This window comes from Gallus gallus, chromosome 12 (assembly GCF_016699485.2).
Source record: "Gallus gallus isolate bGalGal1 chromosome 12, bGalGal1.mat.broiler.GRCg7b, whole genome shotgun sequence".
Lineage (NCBI taxonomy): Eukaryota > Metazoa > Chordata > Aves > Galliformes > Phasianidae > Gallus > Gallus gallus.
The window spans coordinates 2168796-2190725 of NC_052543.1; the positions used below are offsets into that span (position 1 = coordinate 2168796).

General features: G+C 39.9%; 1 protein-coding gene across 15 annotated transcripts in view; it reads left to right on the forward strand.

Moving 5' to 3' along the window:
• The window catches only part of DOCK3 (dedicator of cytokinesis 3), a 283266-nt gene that overhangs the window by 134149 nt on the left and 127187 nt on the right, over window positions 1–21930 (forward strand). For all 15 annotated transcript variants that reach the window (XM_040646478.2, XM_040646487.2, XM_040646480.2 and 12 more), the window contains exons 6-9: window positions 6578–6726; window positions 13457–13541; window positions 15881–15922; window positions 16959–17113. In XM_040646478.2, the coding sequence (XP_040502412.1) occupies window positions 6578–6726; window positions 13457–13541; window positions 15881–15922; window positions 16959–17113 (431 nt within the window). The remainder of the gene's footprint in view (window positions 1–6577; window positions 6727–13456; window positions 13542–15880; window positions 15923–16958; window positions 17114–21930) is intronic.

Genomic DNA, 21930 nt, shown 5'->3' on the forward strand with positions numbered 1-21930 from the left:
GAAAACAAATTGTTTGAAACTAAAAGTTATGAATATTCATGGCAAAAACAATTAATATGATTCATGTTAATGCATGCATATTAACTATCAGAGAGCTTCAAGACAGAAGAATGAAAATAAACCAGAACAGAAGTGCCTTACTCTCTGAGTCTGTCTTATGTAAGAGATTAATGTGCTTGTTGACTGTTCAGTGGTATGCCATCTAACAAGTGTGAGCTCAACCAGTCAACTTTACCTTTGATTGATGTTATTTTTCCTTATTTATTTTCTGTATTTTGTAACCATTATTAAATCATAGAATCACAGAGTTGTTTGAATTGGAAAGGACCATTAAAGATCTACATGTCCAACACCCCTGTAGTGAGCAGGGATACCCACAGCTCCATCAGTGCTCCGAGCCCCTCTAGCCTGACCTTGGAGGTCTCCAGGGATGGAGCACCACCACCCCTCTGGGCAGCCTGTGCCACTGCCTCACCCAGCTCTACTGTAAAAAAAAAACAAAATCAAATGTCCTTAAATCCAATTTGAGTCTCCCCTCTTTTAGTTTAAACCACTTCCCTTTGTCCTGTCACACCAGACTCTACTAAAGAGTCTGTCCCCTTCCTTTCTGTAGCCCTTCTTTAGATACTGACAGGACACTTTGAGATCTCCCCACAGCCTTCTCTTCTCCATGCTGCACAGCCCCAGCTCTCAGCCTGTCCTCATAAGGAGATGCTCCATCCCTGGCAGCATTTGTGTGGCCCTCCTCTTGGCTGCACTCAAACAGACCCACATCTCTCCTATGCTGAAGACTCCCCATCTGGATGCAGCACTCCAGGTGAGGATCAGCTCCCTGCCCTGCTGGCCACTCTATTTGGATGCAGCCCAGGGTACAGTTGGCTTTCTGGGCTGTGAACACACACTCCTGGCTCATGTCCAGCTGCCATCCACCAGCACCCCCAAGTCCTTTTCTGCAGAGCTGTACCCTGTCCTTTCATCCCCCTGCTTGTATTGGTAGCAGGACTTGCACTTGCCTTTGTTGAACCTCATGAGGTTTGCCTGGGCTCACGCTCAAGCCTGCCTGCATCTCTGGATGGCATCCTGTCCCTCAGGCATGCCAAAATGTAAAAGTGTATTTCAGATCTGCAGTAGAACAAGGCAGGATAGTTAGGCATATGTATGTGCAGGGCTGTTTAATTCATTGTGGATCATATTTATAAATATGGGCTTTGGCCAATAATCTTCAAAATATTTCGGTTGATCTTGTTATACTTAGAAAAAGCCTACCAGAAAAGTAGTCTTCATTTCTCTCTGTCTTATTCATTTATACCTCTGTCTTTATCTTCTATCTGTTGTTTTTGTTACATAAAACTGTAAGAGCGGTTATATGGAAACATGACCAAAGCCTGTGTGGTTCAGTAGTTTGGTCCTGGCATTGGACCATATGTTACATCTAGGGTGGAGATAGAAGAAACATTTTCACATTTACCTTGTAAGTCTGAGTCTTCAGATCCTCACCTCATCATCTTGACTTGATGATCTTAAAGGTCTTTTCCTACCCGAGCAATTCCATGATTTTGTCTTTTCAATATTCTGTATTTCTACAATTCCATAGTTTCTTAACATTTCTTATTAAATTTTGTACATTCATTTTAGAATTATGCCTTCTATTCAGTTCATTCACGTTTCTCTTTAGAAGTTAAAATAGCAACCTAAATTGCTGAGGAGGTTTGAAACATCAGTTAAGTTCCTATGGGTTTTCTTAAGACAACAGAACTTGTCAGACACAAATAGCAGATCTGTGGAAGATAATCCTCACAGAAATTCACATTTTAAGACTAATTGGCTAAAATATCTGTGTTCTTAGCGTGGTTTAAGCCTCTCCCTCTTTTAGGATTTGGTGTTAAAAAAAAGTCATTAGGATTTGGTGTTAAAAAAATGTCATTGACTCTGACTGGAGCTGTCCTTGTCTAAATATTTTTGTATTCATAATTTTGTAAATCTTGCACCCTACTCCTCAGAAATGGAACTGGAGTGTTGTAGGGACACAGCTGGTCCAGCTATTTTTGTACTCTTCATATCAGTGTGTATTGGTATTGGCCCACCAATCTTCACAGCTTATCTATTTAATACATTAACTGTGTTCTCGAATTCCTTAGCTTTTCTGTCAGGCTTCTTACCTGCATTATCCTGTACGATCCACTTCTCCCACACAAGTCTTACATCAGTTTATTTCCTTATCCCTGAGATGTGCTGCTTGTATTGACCCATAAGATCTGACTTTTATCCATTAAGAGGCACCTCAGCTATCATGCCCCTGAGGTGAGCCAGCTGATAATTGTGGAACAGGGAAGTAGCTGGGATAATTGGGGTTTGTATTAAATGGATATGCTGTATTTTGATGATCCATTTTACTCCCCCTTGTTTCCTTGTAGTGCAAGGTCTGGAAATGGGCATTCTTTCTCAGTTCACATGAAATGTCTTTAAAAAAAAAAAGAAAAAAAAAACTTTTAAATATCTACCCATTAAATAGTTTTGTGTTTCTCAGAGAAACATGTGACCAGCCAAGTTTGTTGGTGCAGTCTGGGTAAGTGGATAAAGAGGCCAAGTACCCTCTTATCAGCAACGGCTTCGCCTGTTTTATACTAGAAATAATAGCTTACAGTAAGAAGCTCTAGGCCCAGAATCAAAAAATCTGTCAAATTCCAACAGTCAGCTCTGCTTCTGTGGTCTTCCAGAAGCACAGTATCTTTCTGAAGTAAAATACTTTTCTGTAATTAATTGTTTGATACAAGTTTGCATGATTTGAAGTGAATTATCAGTTTTTAAGAGGAAGCCCTAGAGGAGTGGCATTGCTTGGAAATACATTGTTAGCTCTATTAAACCATTTCTTGTAAAGTTTGTAGTTTTTAAGGTTTGCATGGTAATAACGTTAGAGACTCTGTATAAGATTAAACTATAAATATGGCACAAATCTACAGCACAAGAACTTGAATATGCAATAATTTGCTTAATTGAAAAATTCAGAGGAAACTGGAAAGTGTTTTGTGTTGTCTAGAGATTTACTGTTTCTTCTCATCTGCTGATGATGCTTGCAGGCTTTAGTATCTGAGTTAGATACTGAAACCTGTAAGAGGGAACCTGGGAAATGTCTGCTCACTTGCTCTCATAACAAAAAAAATGTTTTTTTGTCCCTCTCCCCCATTATAGCCCAACACAATTGTATAGGAGGAGTCCTAAGAGACAGTTCTTGAAATTCCAATATCTTTACTGTAATGTTACATGAAATCGTGATAACAATAAGATTACAGTTTGGTCATCTGGCCAAGAGAGTGGTCAGAGGACTGGAGCACCTCTCCTCTGGGTTGCCTGAAGAAGAGAAAAACCTAAAAAGGCTACAGGAAAGCTGGAGAGGGACTGCTTGTCAGGGAAGCATGCTGATAGGACAAGGTATGATGTCTTCAAGCCGAAAGAAGGGAGATTTGGAGTAGACATAAAGGAGAAGCTCTTTGCTCAGAGAGCAGTGAAGCGCTGACGCTGCTGCCCAGAGGTGGGGGGCAGCCAGCCCATGGCAGGGTTGGTGCTGGGGGGCCAGGGGGTCCCTTCCAACCCAACTGTGCTGTGGTTCAATTAATACATCACCAGTCTTTCATATTTTCATGTTATTGTGCTATTTATTCAGAAAAAAAAACGACAAAGGCAGCATTAATGTTTGAAAGCCACTGCAGTCGCGAAGCGGCGCATTTGTTGTTGTACTGAGGTGTCGAGCAGCTTTGTACTCCAGCTTCTGATTTTAGAATCCTTATGAGGCATGTTGAGTAAAATGCCTGCTGTATATGTGTGTCACTGGAAGCCGATGTTGTGTCACCGGCTCCTTAAAGAAGTCAGACTCCTGTGCTGGGTTCCCAGGTCTCTGTGCAGGCCCTGCCTGGGCCAGGCCCAGGATCAAGGCCCAGGATCAAGGCCCAGGATCCAGGCCGCTGCAGCGGCCACACCTTGGGGCAGGGCTAGGCTGTCAGCACTGACTGCAGGGAAGTGCCTTTTGGGAGGGACAAACTGCTGCAAGGCAGTGAGGATGAGGAAAAGAGAGTGTGTAACAGCCCTAGGAACACCAAAATTGGCAGAGAACAAGGTTGGAGGGCACTGAAGCGATGCTCCCAGGGCCTGAGCAGAGACTGCCCTTCAGCACACAAGGACAGCACTGTGGTGCAGTGCCTTTGACAGATCATGATGGAGAGGTTGATCCTGAAGGGCTGCGGCCTTTGGGAGTAGCCCAGGGAGAAGTGTGAGAAGAAAGGGAGCAGAATGGTGCAGCTGCAGACTGACCACAGCCCCTATCCCCCCTGTCCTGCTCGGGGTAGAGAAGCTTTTTCAGACTTGTGTAGGGACCTAATGTGACTTGCTTTGGCAAAATTGTGTTGTACAGTCTCATTTCTTGTTTATCTGGGGTTGAAGTAACTGCCTCTCATGCTGTGGGGAAGAACTCTTTGAACATACAGTGACTTAACCAGCATGGCATTCTGGGCTTGAATTAATGATAACCTTGAACCATCAACATAAGAATGAAGATATAACTTTTTCATCTCAGTAGGTTTCTTTGAGAAGCCTTTATATGATGATTTTGCAGCTGATTCTCATGATCGTCTAATTGCCAGCTCATTATTGACAGTATATAGTGAATTTGCTTGTCTTCATCTTGTGTCAGAAAAAGTTGCAACTTTTTTTGTTTTGCATAAATACAATATAAAAACAAGGTTCCTTATACCTACTGGCTTTGTCAGCTTGAGTATGATTTACTTTGCATAACATTTAATGAGAAAACCCAAATGCAATTTTAGTCATTTTATACTTAGCAGCTATACGTAATTATCTTCTCAGCCTAAGTATTTCCAGCTTAGGAAATGTTCCTTTCTTTTAGTGTCTGTGTCTCAGCTGTTTCAGAAGGGGGCAAGTCAGTGTTGAGGTGTAGTTGAAAGATTGTGCATCTCTTCATCTCAGAATTGATTAGAAACTCCAGATAATCCCGTCTGTGCTCAACCTAATACAGCAATGCTGACATTTAATCAGGCTCAGAAAAATTAATACATTTCTGATCAAAACTGAATGTAGTGAAATTTGTTTCCGGAAGTCATACAAGATTAGTGATCTTGTTGGGAAGCAAATTCAAGTAGATGGAAATTCTTTTTTCATCTCCTGTTACTTATTTTTGTAAGATACATGAAAAACATTTTTTTCTAATAATATGTTGTAATAGAAGACACTTTGTGGATGTTCCTCTGTCAGATCTAGTAGAGATAAATGAGCTTACATTCATTTAGAGAGCTTTTACAGAACACTCAATTACAACCAGAAATGCAATCAGAGGAGTGCTAGCCTGTGAAGTCTCCACTTTAGTCCCTGTGTTTTCCCCAGGTGAGATCTGTAAGTTTCAAGCTTTGCTTACAGGTAGGAATGAAGTTGAGTTGTTTAAAAAGCAAACAGTGAAAATTCAGCTGCAGTTGGTGATTAGTTTCCTCCCTTGGTTCTTCATTAGTTACACAACAGCTATTTTATGCAGTATGACTCTATAGAGGAGAGCTTTTTTGACACACAGTTCTCATCTGGCAGATATGGGAGTAGCACAGACACCCTTCCTTATGCTGTGGGTGCTTGTAGGTGGTCTTTGCTATTACCTTCAGAGTTGCCTCTTTGGAGGGGTCTTACGCTGTAGTGAATGCCTGCACAGGAGAAAATAAGCATTTCCTGTTCTACCTTTTTCCCACACCTGAAGAGTACCAATTCTGCTGGAAATGATTGCAGAGTTAATGCTTAGAACATTTTTGCTGGTAATGGTGTTGTTTGTATTTTCTTTTCTTTTTTTTTTTTTTTTAATCCTTATATGATAGTTTTCCTCTTTGAAAGTTGTTTTTAGGTAGATTTTATCAGTAATTGTTTCAGTCCCTTTCAGAGTGTGTACAATGAATATTCATTTTCCCACTACCACTTACCATAGAAACCTGGATGATTTTCAGTAAGTAGAGTATTTAAAATATTAAAAGTGCTTTGCCAGCGTGGTCAATCATCACTATTAACAGCTCAGAGCATTACATTAACTGCTGACTGAGGGCAGACATTTTCCCCGCTCTTTATTTATGAGCTGAGTGGAATAAGTGTTCCCTGTTGCACATAATGAATTGTTCTATCTGTGGCATTAGGTTCCATCAGAAAGTGGATCCCTTAGCAAATTGAGCCCAAAATGTAGAAATAAGTTATTCAATTTAAATAGCATCAGTAACGCTGCTTTTTGATATAAGTATTTTAAAGCTTGTACAAACTGGATTAATATTCCTCTAGGGTAATTAAATGTAAATTTGGAAACTTATTAATCTCTCTCTTTCTGTTTCCTCTGTCTTGGTCTGTCTTCTCTCCCCCTCTTGCTCTTCTCTTTCTGAACTTATAAATCTCTCTCGTTTTTATTCTCTCCCCACCCCTTTTCTTTTGCTTCCCTCCTTTCTTTTTTCCTCTCTCCATACTTACTGATTTCTTCTTTCTTTCACTTTTTGTTTCTTTCTCCTCTCCTTCTCTTCCCCCCTCCCTCCCCAAAAATATGCCTTTACAGAAACATAAGGTAGATCTTTTCTACAAACTGCGCCATGTGATGAATGAACTCATTGACCTACGCAGACAGCTGCTGTCAGGTCACTTGACGCAGGATCAGGTGCGAGAGGTCAAGAGGCACCTCACAGTGAGGCTGGACTGGGGCAATGAGTAAGTACAGGTACCAGCTGGGTACTGTTCATTTTAATTATTTTTACATAGCTTTAATTTAGAAAAAAAAAAATAAGCAAAGCTTTTCTTTCCAATAGCATTTATAAACAGACACTTGCTTATTTGGAAATCATATACAACTTCTTACAGTGAGTTTGCTGCATAAATCTGCTGCTGCTACTAACATATGAGCCATTTACATAGTATATGTAGGTCTCTTCTAAGGCTTTGTGTCAGTCTAGTGAGTATTATGCCTGGGAACGTGTGTTCATAGATACCAAACCCCAATTTTTTCCATTGAATAAGTATTCTAATGGTTGGCCTGATAACTACACAGTCTCACTGGTAACAGTTTCACTGGAACTGAGACCCATCTGTAGATTTTTAATATAATCCCTGTACGTGGCTGCTGATGAAACTTCTTAGAGCTCTGGACTCATTGGTAAATTCCACTGTGACTCCGTGGATATTTTTTAAAAAGCTAGCAAATACTGCAATTCAGATAGAAGGTGAGGATGGTAACAAGGTACAGTTACACAAAAACCAGCCCTTCAGCAGAGCTGCCTGTCTTCTGAGATACAGTCTATCAGACAGGTAAGTTTTGCTTGACATTCATATGACCTTTTCAAGGTAAATACCACCCTCCTCGGGCATGTAGCAGCTGTTTTTCAGCTTGGGGTAGGATTAGTGCTAATTAAAATATGAGCAGTGGGGGGTGGACAGGGAGGAATGAATTAGCTGAAGTCGATAACTAAGGAAGAAAGGCAAATGTTTTTCACGAACATATCTTTTTTTATGACTCCTTAGTCACATTCTCCCTCTGAAAGATACACACTATGAGGACATTTTTGCTAGCCCCCACACTACATTTCACTTCTCATGAAAAAAAGCTCTGAAGGACTTAACACAATAGGTGTCATCAAGTCATTGGGCTGCAGTTCAGACCTACAGATATTTTCCATTGTCATTCCTGCTGGATTAAATGGGAACTGAGAATCTGTGTTTGAATATTGTCTGGACATTATTCCCTCAAAGTGTGTATGGATGAAGTTAGCAACTGGAAGTAGCAAAAATGCTGTAAGAAGAAAATACGAGGAGAGCAGACAGCAGTGAAGAGAACAGGCTGCTGAACTATAGACTGTAGAAAGCTTTTATTTTAAATGCACTAAATGTAAAATCATGAAATACGAGATACATTAAAACTAAAGGCAAATTCAATGCATGACAATTATGGAAAAGCGTCATGTAAATCAGTAGATAAAAACATGTTTATGATTAAATTCGTTTCTCATGTAAGAAGAAGAATGTAATGTGTAACAATAGATATTGTCGTCTCTAAAGAAAAAAGTAGATGGTATCAGAGATGCATGCTGAAGGAGAAGAGGGTATCTGTAAAGGAACTGGGACTGAAAAGATATTTAATTACATCCATATGCAATGAGATATTTAAATATAAATGGAACGGTAGGAGGTCAGCAGGGTTTTCTTATATCTCCCCTCTGAATTTTATCATGAAACTCATGACCAAGTGTCTTAATTTGTAAAAAAAAAAAAAAAAAAAACATTGTTTTTTTTGTTCACATAGTGCTGTTTTTCAGAGAATGACAGAAGAGTTCTGTCGTGTTTGAGATTTGCAAATAAATGAAAAATGCCACTGCAAACATGTTAGTATTAACTGACAAACTTAAATGCAGCAGTTTGAGCAGGTCTGTAATTGTTCATAGTACTGTGATTTAACAGGAGACATTCCAAGACCAAGTAGCTTTCAGAAATTTTACATTAGCATGTAGCACGTTAATCAGCCTAAAGCTGCCTTTACCCCGACCTTGTTCATTAATGCATTGCATTAATTGGGAGGAAGTGATGCAAACATGAAATTCCCATTTGCAGTCACCATGAGTTAGGATTGTTCTGTTTGGTTTTTGAACTGGACTTGTTTCCATTTAAGTAACGTGGCAGCAGTTCTGACAGTCATCCCTTGTGGTGCTGTGGGAGTCGGCAGCAATCAAGGAAGAAATGCACTCCCTGGATTAGTAGTTAGATGGGTTTTTTTTGTGAAGAACTAATTTGGGCTATATTAATCTGGGCTGTTTTTGGAAGTACTGCAGTGAACTTCTGTATATTTCTGTATGCTTAATTTAAAATATTAGGGAAGTTTACTCAGTAGTTTGGTCTGTTAAAAATGAAGGGATATAATTCACTCAAAAATAGGTTGCTAACCTTCTGAATTATTGCTAATCATTCTTATAATGCGGTACTAATTTCTACTTACTGTAGTGATTTAATCTTCTGTTACTGATGCATTCATTCTCTCCACTACAAAACTATGGTGCATCTTTTTTTATGCTCTTTCCTCTTCCAGTTATCCTCAGTTAGGTTCTTTTTATATGCATGCAGTGGCTGATAATACTACTATATAGCTTTTTCTTTATTTCCCAAATAATCAAAAGAGCACTTTGAGATCAGCATCTTAGTGCTTTAGACATAAGGTCTGAAGCATCCTTCTGTGTACCTTTGCACAGGTGATATCTCATATAGTACATTTGGCCTGCATGTCTTATTAGCTTTTGTACAGAATATTAAAAAGACTGTTCATTTTTAAATGTTTCACTCTGATATGATTTCTTTGGGCACTGATCAATTGAAGTCTGAAATGCAATTAGGAAAGCCCAATGGCTTCTAACCAATAGGGAAAAAAATGTTATTGCAGGAAACTTGTATGTAAAAAAAGTATATAAAAATATATAAAAGCTGACCTCTACAGTTCAATTCATCGTCCTATTTTAAATCATGTTACAGAGATGATATCTGCAGTTCACTGTCAAATTTTAAATTCTATTACGTGTAAAGTAGAAACGTTACTTTGATACATTCAGTTGTTTGTATTTTGTTTATTTTAAGTTAAAGAATGGGTAAGATCTTCAACTTTTACTCATACGTAGGATGATAAATTGAAATTGAACTTAATTCTAAGAAAAATCATTGTCATTTTACAGTCTTTTGCACCAAAAGCAGAGGAAGGAATCTGCCTTGCAGACTTTGAAATGGGAATGCTCTGCTTCTGCTCAAGCATTAATTGCTGTAGTATGCAGCAGTTCACCATAGTAAGAAGCCTTTAAGAAGGTTGCAGAAAGAATAGTTGCCATTTCTGTCTGAATATGCAATATTTCTCTCTCCTTCTGCATGTCCTGGTAGTAACGTGGTGATTGAGAAGGGATTCAGACTATAAGGAACTTTCCTGGATGTCATCTTTGAGGAAAACCTCCATACCTCACTCTGTATTCTGATGCTTCCATGCTCAGATGTATTTGCTGCCATTTCCTCGAATCAATTTCTTGCTAACCTTACTTACTTTCTACTACTCCTCATCTTCATTTTAAGAAATAATTTCCTGTGGAACATTACATCAGTGTTCTACTAATTTCTTTACAGATTGGAGCCCTTGGAGTTTAATTTTTGCTATTTCCATCGGTTTTGTTTCAGATCTGTATGTGATGTCTGTAAACAGCTGTCAGAGTCATTTCTTTTTCCTTCACCACCTTTGTTTTAAGTGTACTTTTGTTAGAGAAGCATGAGTGATATTAAATGAGGCTTCAGCATAGATAAGGAATACGATGAAAATGCGTGGCTTCAAAGTTAGAGACAGGCTCAAGGTAAAACACCTGGTTTTGGAGCAGAAGGAGGAGATGTTCTCCCAGTCTCTTCTTCAAGACTCCGTGTTCCTACTAAACACATCTTTTAGTCAAATTCTGCAAGGTTCTTCAAGGAGGAATCGCTGTAACTTGTATGTTTATGAATTCAAAGTAGTCTGGCATTCATATTATACGTTTATGAACGTATTCTAATTTAAGATCAGTCTTTGAAATCAAATCAAACTTAAACCAAGTTGATTTTCTCAAGAAGGCCAACTGAGTGAATTTTATGTCCATCCCTGTCAGTCTTACAAATGCTGACACTGGTCATCAGTTTGTCTTTGTGCTATTGGAGAGAAAAGCACAGAGATCCATTCCTCAGCCAAAGAAGATAAAATTAAGCCTTAAATTCCAAGGACTGCTCTATGGAAGAGAGGGAATTTCTGAATATCAGTAGAACTGGCCCCAGACATGTGGTACCAAGAGATAGCTGCCGGGCTGGGAATCTTTTGTAGGGGCACTGGGGAAATAGTTCTGAAAGTCAGTAGAGTCTGAGGACACAATAAAAACCACAACAAAATGCTGTAAATGCAAGTGCTTGTAAAAGAAAGTGCTGCGGAGAGAAGAACTGTCAAAGAGACAAACCAGCACGTTACCTCATTTTTATGCATGATATGTTTTGCTGAAATACTGCTTGGCAGCTGGTGCTCTTATATCCCCACAGTACTTTATAATACAGAGTGAAAGTGGGCCACTAGCTGTCATTGTCATTTCAAACGTGATGTTGTCATCTTTTGTTGGGAAAAAAGAAAAAAGATTAAATTCATAAACCTGGACTTCAATGCACACAATATGAGTACTAAAGGGAAAGGAACCTTTATCTGCTGGGAACAAATATTGCACAGGATTAATGTAATTTTACAGAATGAGAATCTTCTGGGCTGGAGATCCATGGTGTTAAGGGATTTAACTAAAAATAGGGTATCAGGTAAGTTTCACAGGGATGCTACGCAGCTGTGTTGAACATTATCAAGTAGAAATTAACTTTGTCGTGTGAGTAATGAGTTCAAACAGTTTGTCTTTAGTTCTCTAGAGAGTTGAAATTTTGACACCAGAACAATATCAGGCTGTGATTAGATTTGGCAGTTTTATTCTGTAAACTTCTGATAGTTCTTTGTAATTACATAAGACCTGTAAAGCAGGATTGTGTGATGTCGATCACATCATTAGAAAATCATTTGTTATTATCGCTATATTGAGGAGAAAGCCCTTCATGCACACTGTGTGTGTTTGTACACGTGTGATAGGCTCTTCTGGGGATGGGTTACCTATGCAGATTTAGGAAGATTTCTGTAAATTAACATGATGAGCATTAACTTCCACTTGAAACACTTCGAAATTGACTCTATGCTTATTGCTGCTTTTACCTGCTGCCATTTTTTCTGTGATTTTTTTGACTTTGTGTTATAAGTGGGCTCAATTGGTAGCTGCAGTTGAGGATTACTTAATGCATTCTCAGTCTTTTTTGTTCGGTAATACAGTAGTTTTCATCCTTACAGCAGCAATTTTCAGATACAGTCTAGGTTTAATGAAAACTAAGTGTGTGAATAGTGCATAACTACCATTCTCACATATTAGCCCCAGAGTATAGAAACTAGTTTTTGGCATGAATATTGTGTTGAAGAAGGAAAATGGTTCCTTTTTTCCCCCACTGAAAATGTAATTGTTTTGGCAAAGAACTAAGAATGCAGAAATTCTCATTTGTCTGTACAATATTCCATGGTAATCCCAGTACTGCCAAGCAGTTGTTTGCCAGCAAGTGAGCATGGGCTGCTCTGTGCTCTTGAGAAGAAATGGATAGGCTTAGGATAACATTAAGTAAGTAATGTTAAGTAATCTGCCTGATTAAGCAGAGTTTTAATTAATTGATTAATTTTAAAAATAGGGAGTTGGGAAACTGAAGGGAACTTATTAAGAAGTACTGTGGCCTGCGAAGGCAACTAGGCTTCTTACAAACCACTGCCTCTTACTTGCTGATGTTTTTAGTTAATTGCTTAGGAAGAGAAGCTGGATTGCCTACAGGCTTCTGTTTATTGCACCATACAAAACTATTCTGTGGTACCTGAGAGAGGTTTTTTCAAATAAAAATTCACATTTCCCATCAGGAAAAATGCTGTGCAGAAGACTTCTCTGATTACAGAACTAAATTGGATTTTGCTTTTGTCGTCTGGTTGGTGATAGGAGTGAAAGGGTGCTCTGTGAGGACACCTCTGCTGACTTTTTTGTTCTTTGAGACTAGGAAGAATGTCAATATAAAACACGTGCAAGTGGAATATCGAAGTTATGTGAAATGAAAGCAGGAAATGGTTCGTTTATGTGTTTCTTGAATTTTACTCCTGACGTGCATAGTTGGAATAGCTTCATGCTGTAGTTGTGTGAGTGCCTTATGCCTCAGAAGCTGAGTGACTGTAGAGCAAAAAGTAATCTCTGCAGTAACTATCATTTTTTGACTGGTAGCCATTCTTTAAATAGTTTGGTTTTGATCTGAGCTAAAATCCTGTTTTAGTTTAGGTTAAAATTCCTGTTACTATTTTTGCAGTTATGGTTTATAAGGAAAAGTATGCTTATACAATGATAAAGTTGGGAGTTCAGTTACATGAGCACCAGGAGCTCCATTCAAAGCAGCTTCCCAAAGCAAATACCAGGGTTACTGATGGGAATGTTTTTCCATTACATAGTGAAGAACCCGACCTGAATACTGCAGCAGAAATGATTGCACTGAGCTTATTTGCCTACTGCATTACTGTGTAGGAGATGACCATACTGCACCAACATACTGAAAATCTTCAACTAACATTCATTGTTAGAGCTCTACTGAAGTCAGTGAACAAAACGTAACAAGCTCAGAGCATTTCTTTGGTTTGATATTTACATTTAAATTTATTTTAAAAGATTGTCTGTTTAATGATTAGCAATTGCAAAAAGATTCATATACAATTGGGTAATTGCTTTCTCCTTGTCCTTGAGTAAGCATATGTGGCTGATAATTGTAGACACGATGTACTGTGCTTACCCTTGTTCTTCCTTTTCTTCTGCAGACATTTGGGCCTCGATTTAGTTCCTCGAAAGGACTTCGAAGTTGTGGATTCTGATCAGATCAGTGTGTCAGATCTTTACAAAATGGTAAGAAATCTGTGGGAGATTCCTCTGAGCTTTCATACTGGGAGGGAAAGAAGGGGAAAATAAGTATCTTTCTTTATGAATTTTCTTGACTGAAATAATGTAGTAAGCTTTTTTGTTTTTCGATGCCATTTAACAGCTGCCATTGTTAGGTACACTTGAATTCTGTCTGGTGGGAAATGCCAAGTTTGTTTGATTCTTTCAGGAGAGTCTGCAGATAGGGATAAAAACTGAAGTGAAAAATCTGCTCGTAGGATGTGCACGGATAATAAGCATGCTTGCTCCCTTAGAAAAAATTCTAAGCTCACAGACAGAAAGGAGAGAGACTGCTGAATAACTTACTTTAAGCAAAACTAATTCCTAAACATTAAAGCTATTTCTGTGGTGTGGCAGTGCCCCTTAGAAAACGTGTGTGGTGTCCTTTAATGGAAATGCTCTCTTGGATTAATTATACGATATAACAGTGCATTTCATGTAAAGAAATTGAAATTCTTCTACGTAAAAAAGGACATAGTATGGAGATCCACAGTACTGATTTCTAAGTTTGTTCCTGGTTTGCCACAGACTGAGGAGACTTTGCTGCTATTACTGGAGAGTTTTCCTTCACACAGAGTACAGAAATAACTTTTGCTACAAAATGAAATGGGTAGTGACTCACACAATTCAACCTAAGTTGCTAACTGGATTACTTTATTACTCTGTGCTTCCTTCCAGAGGTGTTGTGTTGGTTTTTTTAAAGCTGACTACTTGTAGTACAGAAAATAGGTAATGTTTAATTGTCAGGGGAGTCTGATTACATGTCCCATCTTACTCCTGAAGAGAACGTCCGCAGCACAGTGTTCAGCTCAGATCTGTGCTGCTATTCAGGACATGACCATTAGTCAGTTCACATTTCACCATGGCTTTAGCTCGTAGATTCAGGAAGACAGCACTGTCTAATCACATCTACTACATGGTCAGAAGGTAATTTCAGGAACCAGAAAAGCAAATAATAGGTGTTCAGCTGAAGTTTACTTTTGTAGTAATTAAAGATTTTTAAAATTGCTTTTTATTGGTTTTTTTTTTTTTTTTTTCCTTCTCCTCTCATGGAGAGAATCCTCTGTACTTACGACAGAATACTTAACAGATTATCAAATCAGCAGTGAGGTTTAACGCTGCAAAATAATCTTGTGGGAATAGTTGTGAGAGCCCAATTACTTTTGCATTTTCACAGAATTGTAGTGCATTAAATCTACCACAGGAAACATTCTCATGGATAAAGTAACTCTAGGCTTTCCCATCTGTGGCAAGAAATTGACGCATCTTACACAAAGTTATTATTTCTCCTGGTGAAATTTTCATTTAAAAACTGTTGTGCATTTGATTTGTTTGGGAAAAGTGTTGCTGAATACAGTTGGTGGAATATCTTTTACTTTCATCTCTTTTGAAGCTATGAGGTTATCAGATCGTTCTGGTCCTGCTAGAGTGTGTTTCTTCAGAGTGAGATATTGGGTATGAAATAGAAGAGTAGAGATGGGGGAGAATGAAGAGAACATGTGTTAATATTTCTGTTTAAAGTACTAATGGTAGGATGAATATGTGTGGAACAGGCATGGCAGAATCATTAATTATATGGTTTATAAAGCTCTCTGAAACCTTTTCAATTTAGATTAGTAATTTAATCTCCATTTGGAGATTAAATGGGTTCAGTGAGACTTGCAGTCCATTTTCTGATTATAACATTTCCTTTTAGTATGAAGGGCTTTAAATACAGGATCATCCTCTGAGTTCCGTCTCACAGATGTAGCTCTGTATGGATGCTTTTGTGCAGGTGTTGGACAGCTGAAATTGTAGAATAGTTTTTACCTGGTTTTCAGGATCTCATTTCCTGATCTGAGCAAAAAGTTTTAAATATATGTATAAAATTCACTCTTCTTTCTAGAAGTCAGTATTGTTCCCTTTTCGTTTTATTTTATCTTGTTATTAACAAATGCAGCTTCTCCAGCATACTGATAAATGAGGATTAGGTGAGGTATTCACTCATTTAAAAGGAAATGCAGATTATGCAGTACACTGTGATGGACTTCTCAAGACGTACTATTCCAGCCATGGACATTCTGTCTAACTTGTGACAGCCATTTATGTTCAACCTTTAGGTAAATACAGCCTGTAAATTTGATTAGTTAGTCTAATAAATGACTTAGTTGGGAAAAGCTTTTAGGCAATCTAATGGTCTTGTGAGTCATGATGTTTGGCAACAATCTGAGCAACAACAAAATACTCTTTTAATGCAACACAAATGTAGTGCCAGTATTTTCTCACATTCAGAATGGTTTCAGTTTTACTATTCTGTTTCTCCACAGCATTTGTCAAGTAGACACAGTGTCCAGCAGAGCACATCACAGGTAAACATCATCTACATAACCATTTTGCTGTTTCTGTCTTTGATAACGTATCTGCATATATATGTTTGATGGAGATCATTGGGTACCCAAGTTCCTAAAAAGAGCCTTGAAAATAATTTAGCTTCTTCAACAAGGTCCTTCAATATCTGCTTTGGCCTCTTTTCCTCAGCTTACTGTTTTTCTTAAAAGAACAAGTTCTCTACTGAGAGCAAAAGCCTCAGTCTGCCCACGTGAGTTTTTTCTACCTGCTAACACATAACTTCGGAGGTTTTTATTTTACATACCCTTTCTGTATTAATGTAATCCTTTCTTGGTCTTGAAATCTGGAACTAATCTTTCCTGGAGAGCTGTACTTGCACAGGTGCAAATCTTTAAAGGATGAGGATTTAGTGGGATTTAACTCAGAATCCAGAACAAAAATTGTATTAAGCTGCATTTTGAAAGCTACTACAAATCTGAGTTGAAACTCTGAAAATATTAAGACTGACTTTGTTAGTATCTGCATATTCAGAGGAGACTAGCCTAGTGAGCTTAGGTCCGACATGCACCATGTTTGTTAACATCAGGCTACAACAGAAATAAAGTGCTATGAAAATAAAATTTGTTTGCAACTATACTCTTCTTCACTACAGTTTTCACTGTTGTAAATAGGCCTTGGTATTCTAAGTCTAAAATACAAACCTTTCTGCTGTTTGACTTCATAGATTGCTCATGTTACCAAACAACATTTGGACTTCTTTCTTATATCGGAAGGGCAGTTAGCTTCTAAAGCCATTCTATATGATCTCCATGAATGAACTGCAGATGCTAAAAACCAAAAAAAAAAAGAACAATATAAATGTTACTCTTAAATACTTGAGTAGAAATTCATCCAATGTAAAAAATAGGATAAAAACTTTGTGATCTGTCTTTAAGGTGGGAGATATTTGAGATTAAGCTTTATTTCATGGAGAAAAGAGAGCAAAGTTTCAGTTGAAATTATCAAGTCGGTCATATGTCCTTTATTTGTGACAAATGTCTTCCATTGTTTAATCAGGTGGATACAATTCGTCAGCGTCACGGAGATGCTTGCCGTATGCCAGTGCCTCATCACTTCTTCCTCAGTCTGAAGAGCTTCACCTACAATACAATTGGAGAAGACACTGATGTCTTTTTTTCTTTATATGATGTTCGAGAAGGCAAGCAGATCAGGTAGGACTTAATACATAACTAAAATATTCTGAAAAAAAGATGTGAGGAAAGCATGTGTGTTACTGGAGGAAAACATATCAACTGCCATTGTGACACAACTGAAAGAACACTGATAAATTAGATAGTCCTACAAGGCATGCACAAACTCAGTAATGCTAAACATTATTTATGAAATTTGGTTCTTGTAAATAACTGAAGCATTACAGGCACAGAACAGTTGAATTGTGTTTAGGCTTCTCACATGGTCTCTGTGCATTACTGAAGGTCTTAATGTTTTAGTAGCTGTTTTCATAGGGCTGTTCAGAATTATCAATAATTGCAGTGTCATACTGTATGACTCCGAAAGAGAGCTGTTGTATGTTTTGGTGCTGACTTGGAGCTCTCAAGCTTTCATCCACTCCTTGCTTTACATGCATGTTATGATAGAGCTTATTTTCATCACTCCTTTACTAGCAATATCAACTGGCATATTTCTGTTCATCCTTGTATCTAGGCTGGGTAACTGCTGCTCAGTACGTTTAGGTAACTGATAATGATGTCAGCAAATATGAAATGTTGTGTGTTTTTCCGTCACAAGCGTGTGCTTTGAAAATATCAGACTGTGTAGAAGAGTATTGCAATATATGCTGCGTGCTTGGAAATGAAGGATAGTGTGGTCGGATTTAAAGTACAGCAGCACTGGTTGTTTTGAGCTTTGATTGAAGCATGTCCTGACAGTTGACACTAACCACTTCTGATACTGTGATGGAAACTGGCCTACATATTTCAGCAAATATTTCCCTCTGAACTGAGGGAAGAGTTCCCAAACACTCTTTCCTTTCTTTGGAAGAACATTGTGCTGTCCAGGGGGACATCACATTTCCCACCAGCACCTGAGAAATTCTTGTACTGATGCTGAGCATGTGTCTATCATTTCTCTGTGAGAGAATTAACAGAAAATACCTGGAATGGAGGAAAGAAAAAAAAAGGGCAAATGAAATAAGCCAGAATTATTTTATACCACAAAGCAGTACAATTCTTTAGCTGAGGAAAGCTGCAGGAAAGAGGAACTGACCAACTGCTGCTGTGACTGGGGAAGGCCTCAGAAAAAGCACTTTCTGCTCTCTGCACAGTAATTGTCTTGGGCTGGACTTGCTTATGCGCAGTGGGAAGGCCTTCAGAAGCCCTCTTGCCACTGACTGAAAAGAAAAAAAAAAGGAAGAGTAAAGATGTGTGTCTCAGTGAGTTTTAAATATATATAATGATGCTTGGATGTGCAAATAGTTACTGTGCAGCACTTTGTATTATGTATCTGCTGTGGTGAAAGCAACAAAATTTTTATTTTGTTCTACATCTCATAACAGGGGAAGAAAGAAGTTCTAATGAGATTAAACTGTGCTTTGGGAAAGAAACATGAAAGCAAAAAACAAACACTGCTTTAAGTTTAGAGTAATGTGTTTAGGTACGCTTTAGAAGATGAAGTCGCTTTTCTCTGTGCTTCAGGAAATAGTGCATTTAGGTGAAAACTAAGCAGAGGATATGCGTGCTGCTTCAAAATGAAAACGACAAATTAACATTCCTGAAGTGGTAATCACATTGGTGAGATTCTTATCCAAACACTCAGATTAACGGAACAGCGAGTAAAACAATTCACTGTTTTTTATCAGTAGCTGAATTTTCTGACCTTTGTGCAATAAGTAATCCATGGTAGCAAGGAGGTTATTGCTTTGTGGTTCTGCTCAAGCTGAACTGAGAAAGGCCACCCAGTAAGCAAACGCTCACGGATTTCCACAGCACTGAAATACACAGCCACAGCAGTAGCCAGCCTTCTGCTCATCAACTAAAATCACCCTGACTGCGCGGAAAAAGAGGTGGCTCTCTCAAGTCTACTGCACACGTCCTGGGGGCCACTTGACTTTGCACTGCCCAGTTGCTGCACTGCTGGCAGGACATGGAGCAGGGAACTGAAAGGAAGGACAGGGCAAGTGTTCTGCTAACAACACCAAGAGGAAAGCTCTAGCAGGAGGTGTGCTAGCACTCATTTCTTTCCTTGTTCTCAAGTGCTTGAGTATCTAGGAACTTTCTCACGTGAATCCACGTACATCCACATCTGTACCCTTTCTATCTCAAGGGCACTAGGTGGGAAATTGCCCACATGCTGGCAGTGTAGGTCTCTTTCAAGTTGCATTCCAAGATTCCTTGTGTTAAGGCTGCACAGGGGAACTTTGCAAGTTGCTTCAGTGGGATGGTCAAGGATTACTGCAGTTGCAAAGCAAAGCAAAGCAGAGACTACTTGTGCATTTCGAATGCTAGTTTCTGCAATGGAGATCAGAGGAATATGTTTGCTTTGCATTTCTTTTCACCTGTCTTGTTCTGGGCCTGTCCAGATCAAAGCGCTGCAGTATTTGCAGGCCTTTGCTCCGGCCACGTGCTGTGGCGGTGCTGTGAGGTACCATTTGTAAGGCTGTGTTCTGTGCAGCCTGGATAGACACGCTCCCCTCTTGGGCTGAAGGGATCACGGCCCATCATTTGCTTTCCTTTGGACGCTGTCTCTACCTAAGCTAACCCTTCTCACACAGGACAGCAAAACCTGCAGCAAAACCTGCTCATGTACACTCAATCCCTTGTGTCAGGCAGCAGTTGACACAGAGGATGGGGAGAAGCCCATGGGCCCTGATGAGGAGGGTCCCACACGAGTGTGGACACAGCTGGCTGAGAGCCACGCTGGACAATGCTTGCTGGTTCAGGAGAGAGCAGTGCATAGCTATGTCTGCCTGCTCCGGACCAGCACTTGCAATGCTGTTCCCCATGGGCTCCTCTCAGAGAAGCTCTTTCCGTTTGGACTGGAGGAGCACGCAGAGGGATGCTCTGACAACTGCCTCAACGGTCACACCTGGCAGGTGGATGACCACGCCACCCGTTGCCATGGATTCTTGGAACACAACACATGCAATAAAGCTTGAGGCCAAGCCTGCTGCCAGTTGGCTGTTGTGCTGGTAGGCCAGAAGGATGCTCCACATTAAGAGCAAGGCAGGAAGATCCTGCCTCAACTGGGAGCCTCCTGCAACATGCCTGAGGCTGGAGGAAACTGTGAGGCTGAGGAGGAAGAGAAAATTAAGCCCAGAAGATGGCGACCTTCTCATGCAACCTCCCAAGAAACGTCTCAGGCTGGATGAAGCTGTGAGGCTGAGGAGGAAGAGAAAACTAAGCCGAGAGGATGGCGACCATCTCATGCAACCTCCCATGAAACATCTCAGGCTGGATGAAGCTGTGAGGCTCAGCAGGAAGAGAAAACTAAGCCTAGAGGATGGCGACCTTCTCATGCAACCTCCCATTAAATGTCTGAGGCTGGATGAAGCTGTGAGGCTGAGGAGGAAGAGAAAACTAACCCAAGAGGATGGCGACCTTCTCATGCAACCTCCCAAGAAATGTCTGAGGCTGGATGAAACTGCGAGGCTCATCAGGAAGAGAAAACTAAGCCGAGAGGATGATGACCTTCTCATGCAACCTCCTGCAAAACGCCTGAGGCTGAATAGAAGAGCAAGGTGAGCGAGGAGGAGAAGGTGAAAGCCACAAAGGGACGACCTCCTTTTGCATTTCTCTGCTAAATGCCAAAGATGCATCTGGACCTCACAGCAGCATCCTCCAAAGGAAAACTTGCAGCTGAGGCCTGGCCGCAGGCTGAATCAAATGCTGCAAAGAGCTCCATTGCTGCAGTTGTTGGGACACTTCCAGCCAAGACAAACTGACACTGAGTCACCTGCAGAACTTAAACAGCTGCAAGGGAAATCTTGCAACGGTTCATCGCTTGTGCAGTTCTGCTGCAGAGCACTGCAGTGCTTGGAGGGTTTTTTCCAAGATATTTCTAGATAGTTCTAAGGAGTTATTGATTAGGAGAAAATTGCTGATAGATACATAGATAGATACGCAGATAGATAGATTAATAGATAGATAGATATTTGAACTACATATAAGTTAAAAAAAGTTAATCTCCTATATTTGATCTTCCTCTAAGTTAATAAAAGTTGTTACATTATATTTGAAGTGAAGTTGTGTTATCTTATGTTGGGTGATGGGTGACTTCATCTTGTGAGCTTGCATATCAAGCCAATTTGCAAGTTGATTACATTGATGTTGCTGTTTCACTTGCAGTTGCAATGCAACTGAGGCATTTTGTGCCTGATATTGAGCCTAACACAGACAAGTCCTGGCAGTGTAATTTGACTCTCAGTTATTGTCATCTGGAGCACTTGAAATGGTGCAGGTGTTAGAGCTTTACAAATGAATCCTAGAATCCTAGAACGGCCTGGGTTGAAAAGGACCACCATGACCATCACGTTTCAACCCCCTGCTGTGTGCAAGGTCGCCAACCAGCAGACCAGGCTGCCCAGAGCCACATCCAGCCTGGCCTTGAATGCCTCCAGGGATGGGGCATCCACAGCCTCCTTGGGCAACCTGTTCCACTGTGTCACCACCTTCTGGGTGAAAAACTTCCTCCTAATATCCAACCTAAACCTCCCCTGTCTCAGTTTAAAACCATTCCCCCTTGTCCTATCACTATCCATCCTCATAAACAGCCGTTCCCCCTCCTGTTTATGTGCTCCCTTCAAGTACTGGAAGGCCGCAGTGAGGTCTCCCCGCAGCCTTCTCTTCTCCAAGCCAAACAAGCGCAGTTCCTTCAACCTTTCCTCACAGGAGAGCTGCTCCAGCCCTCTGATCATCTTAGTGGCCCTCTCCTGGACCCTCTCCAACAGCTCCACATCCTTCCCGTACTGGGGGCCCCAGGCACTGGACGCAGTGATCTGCCCTTGGTGAAGCCACACTGGCTGTCTCGATTC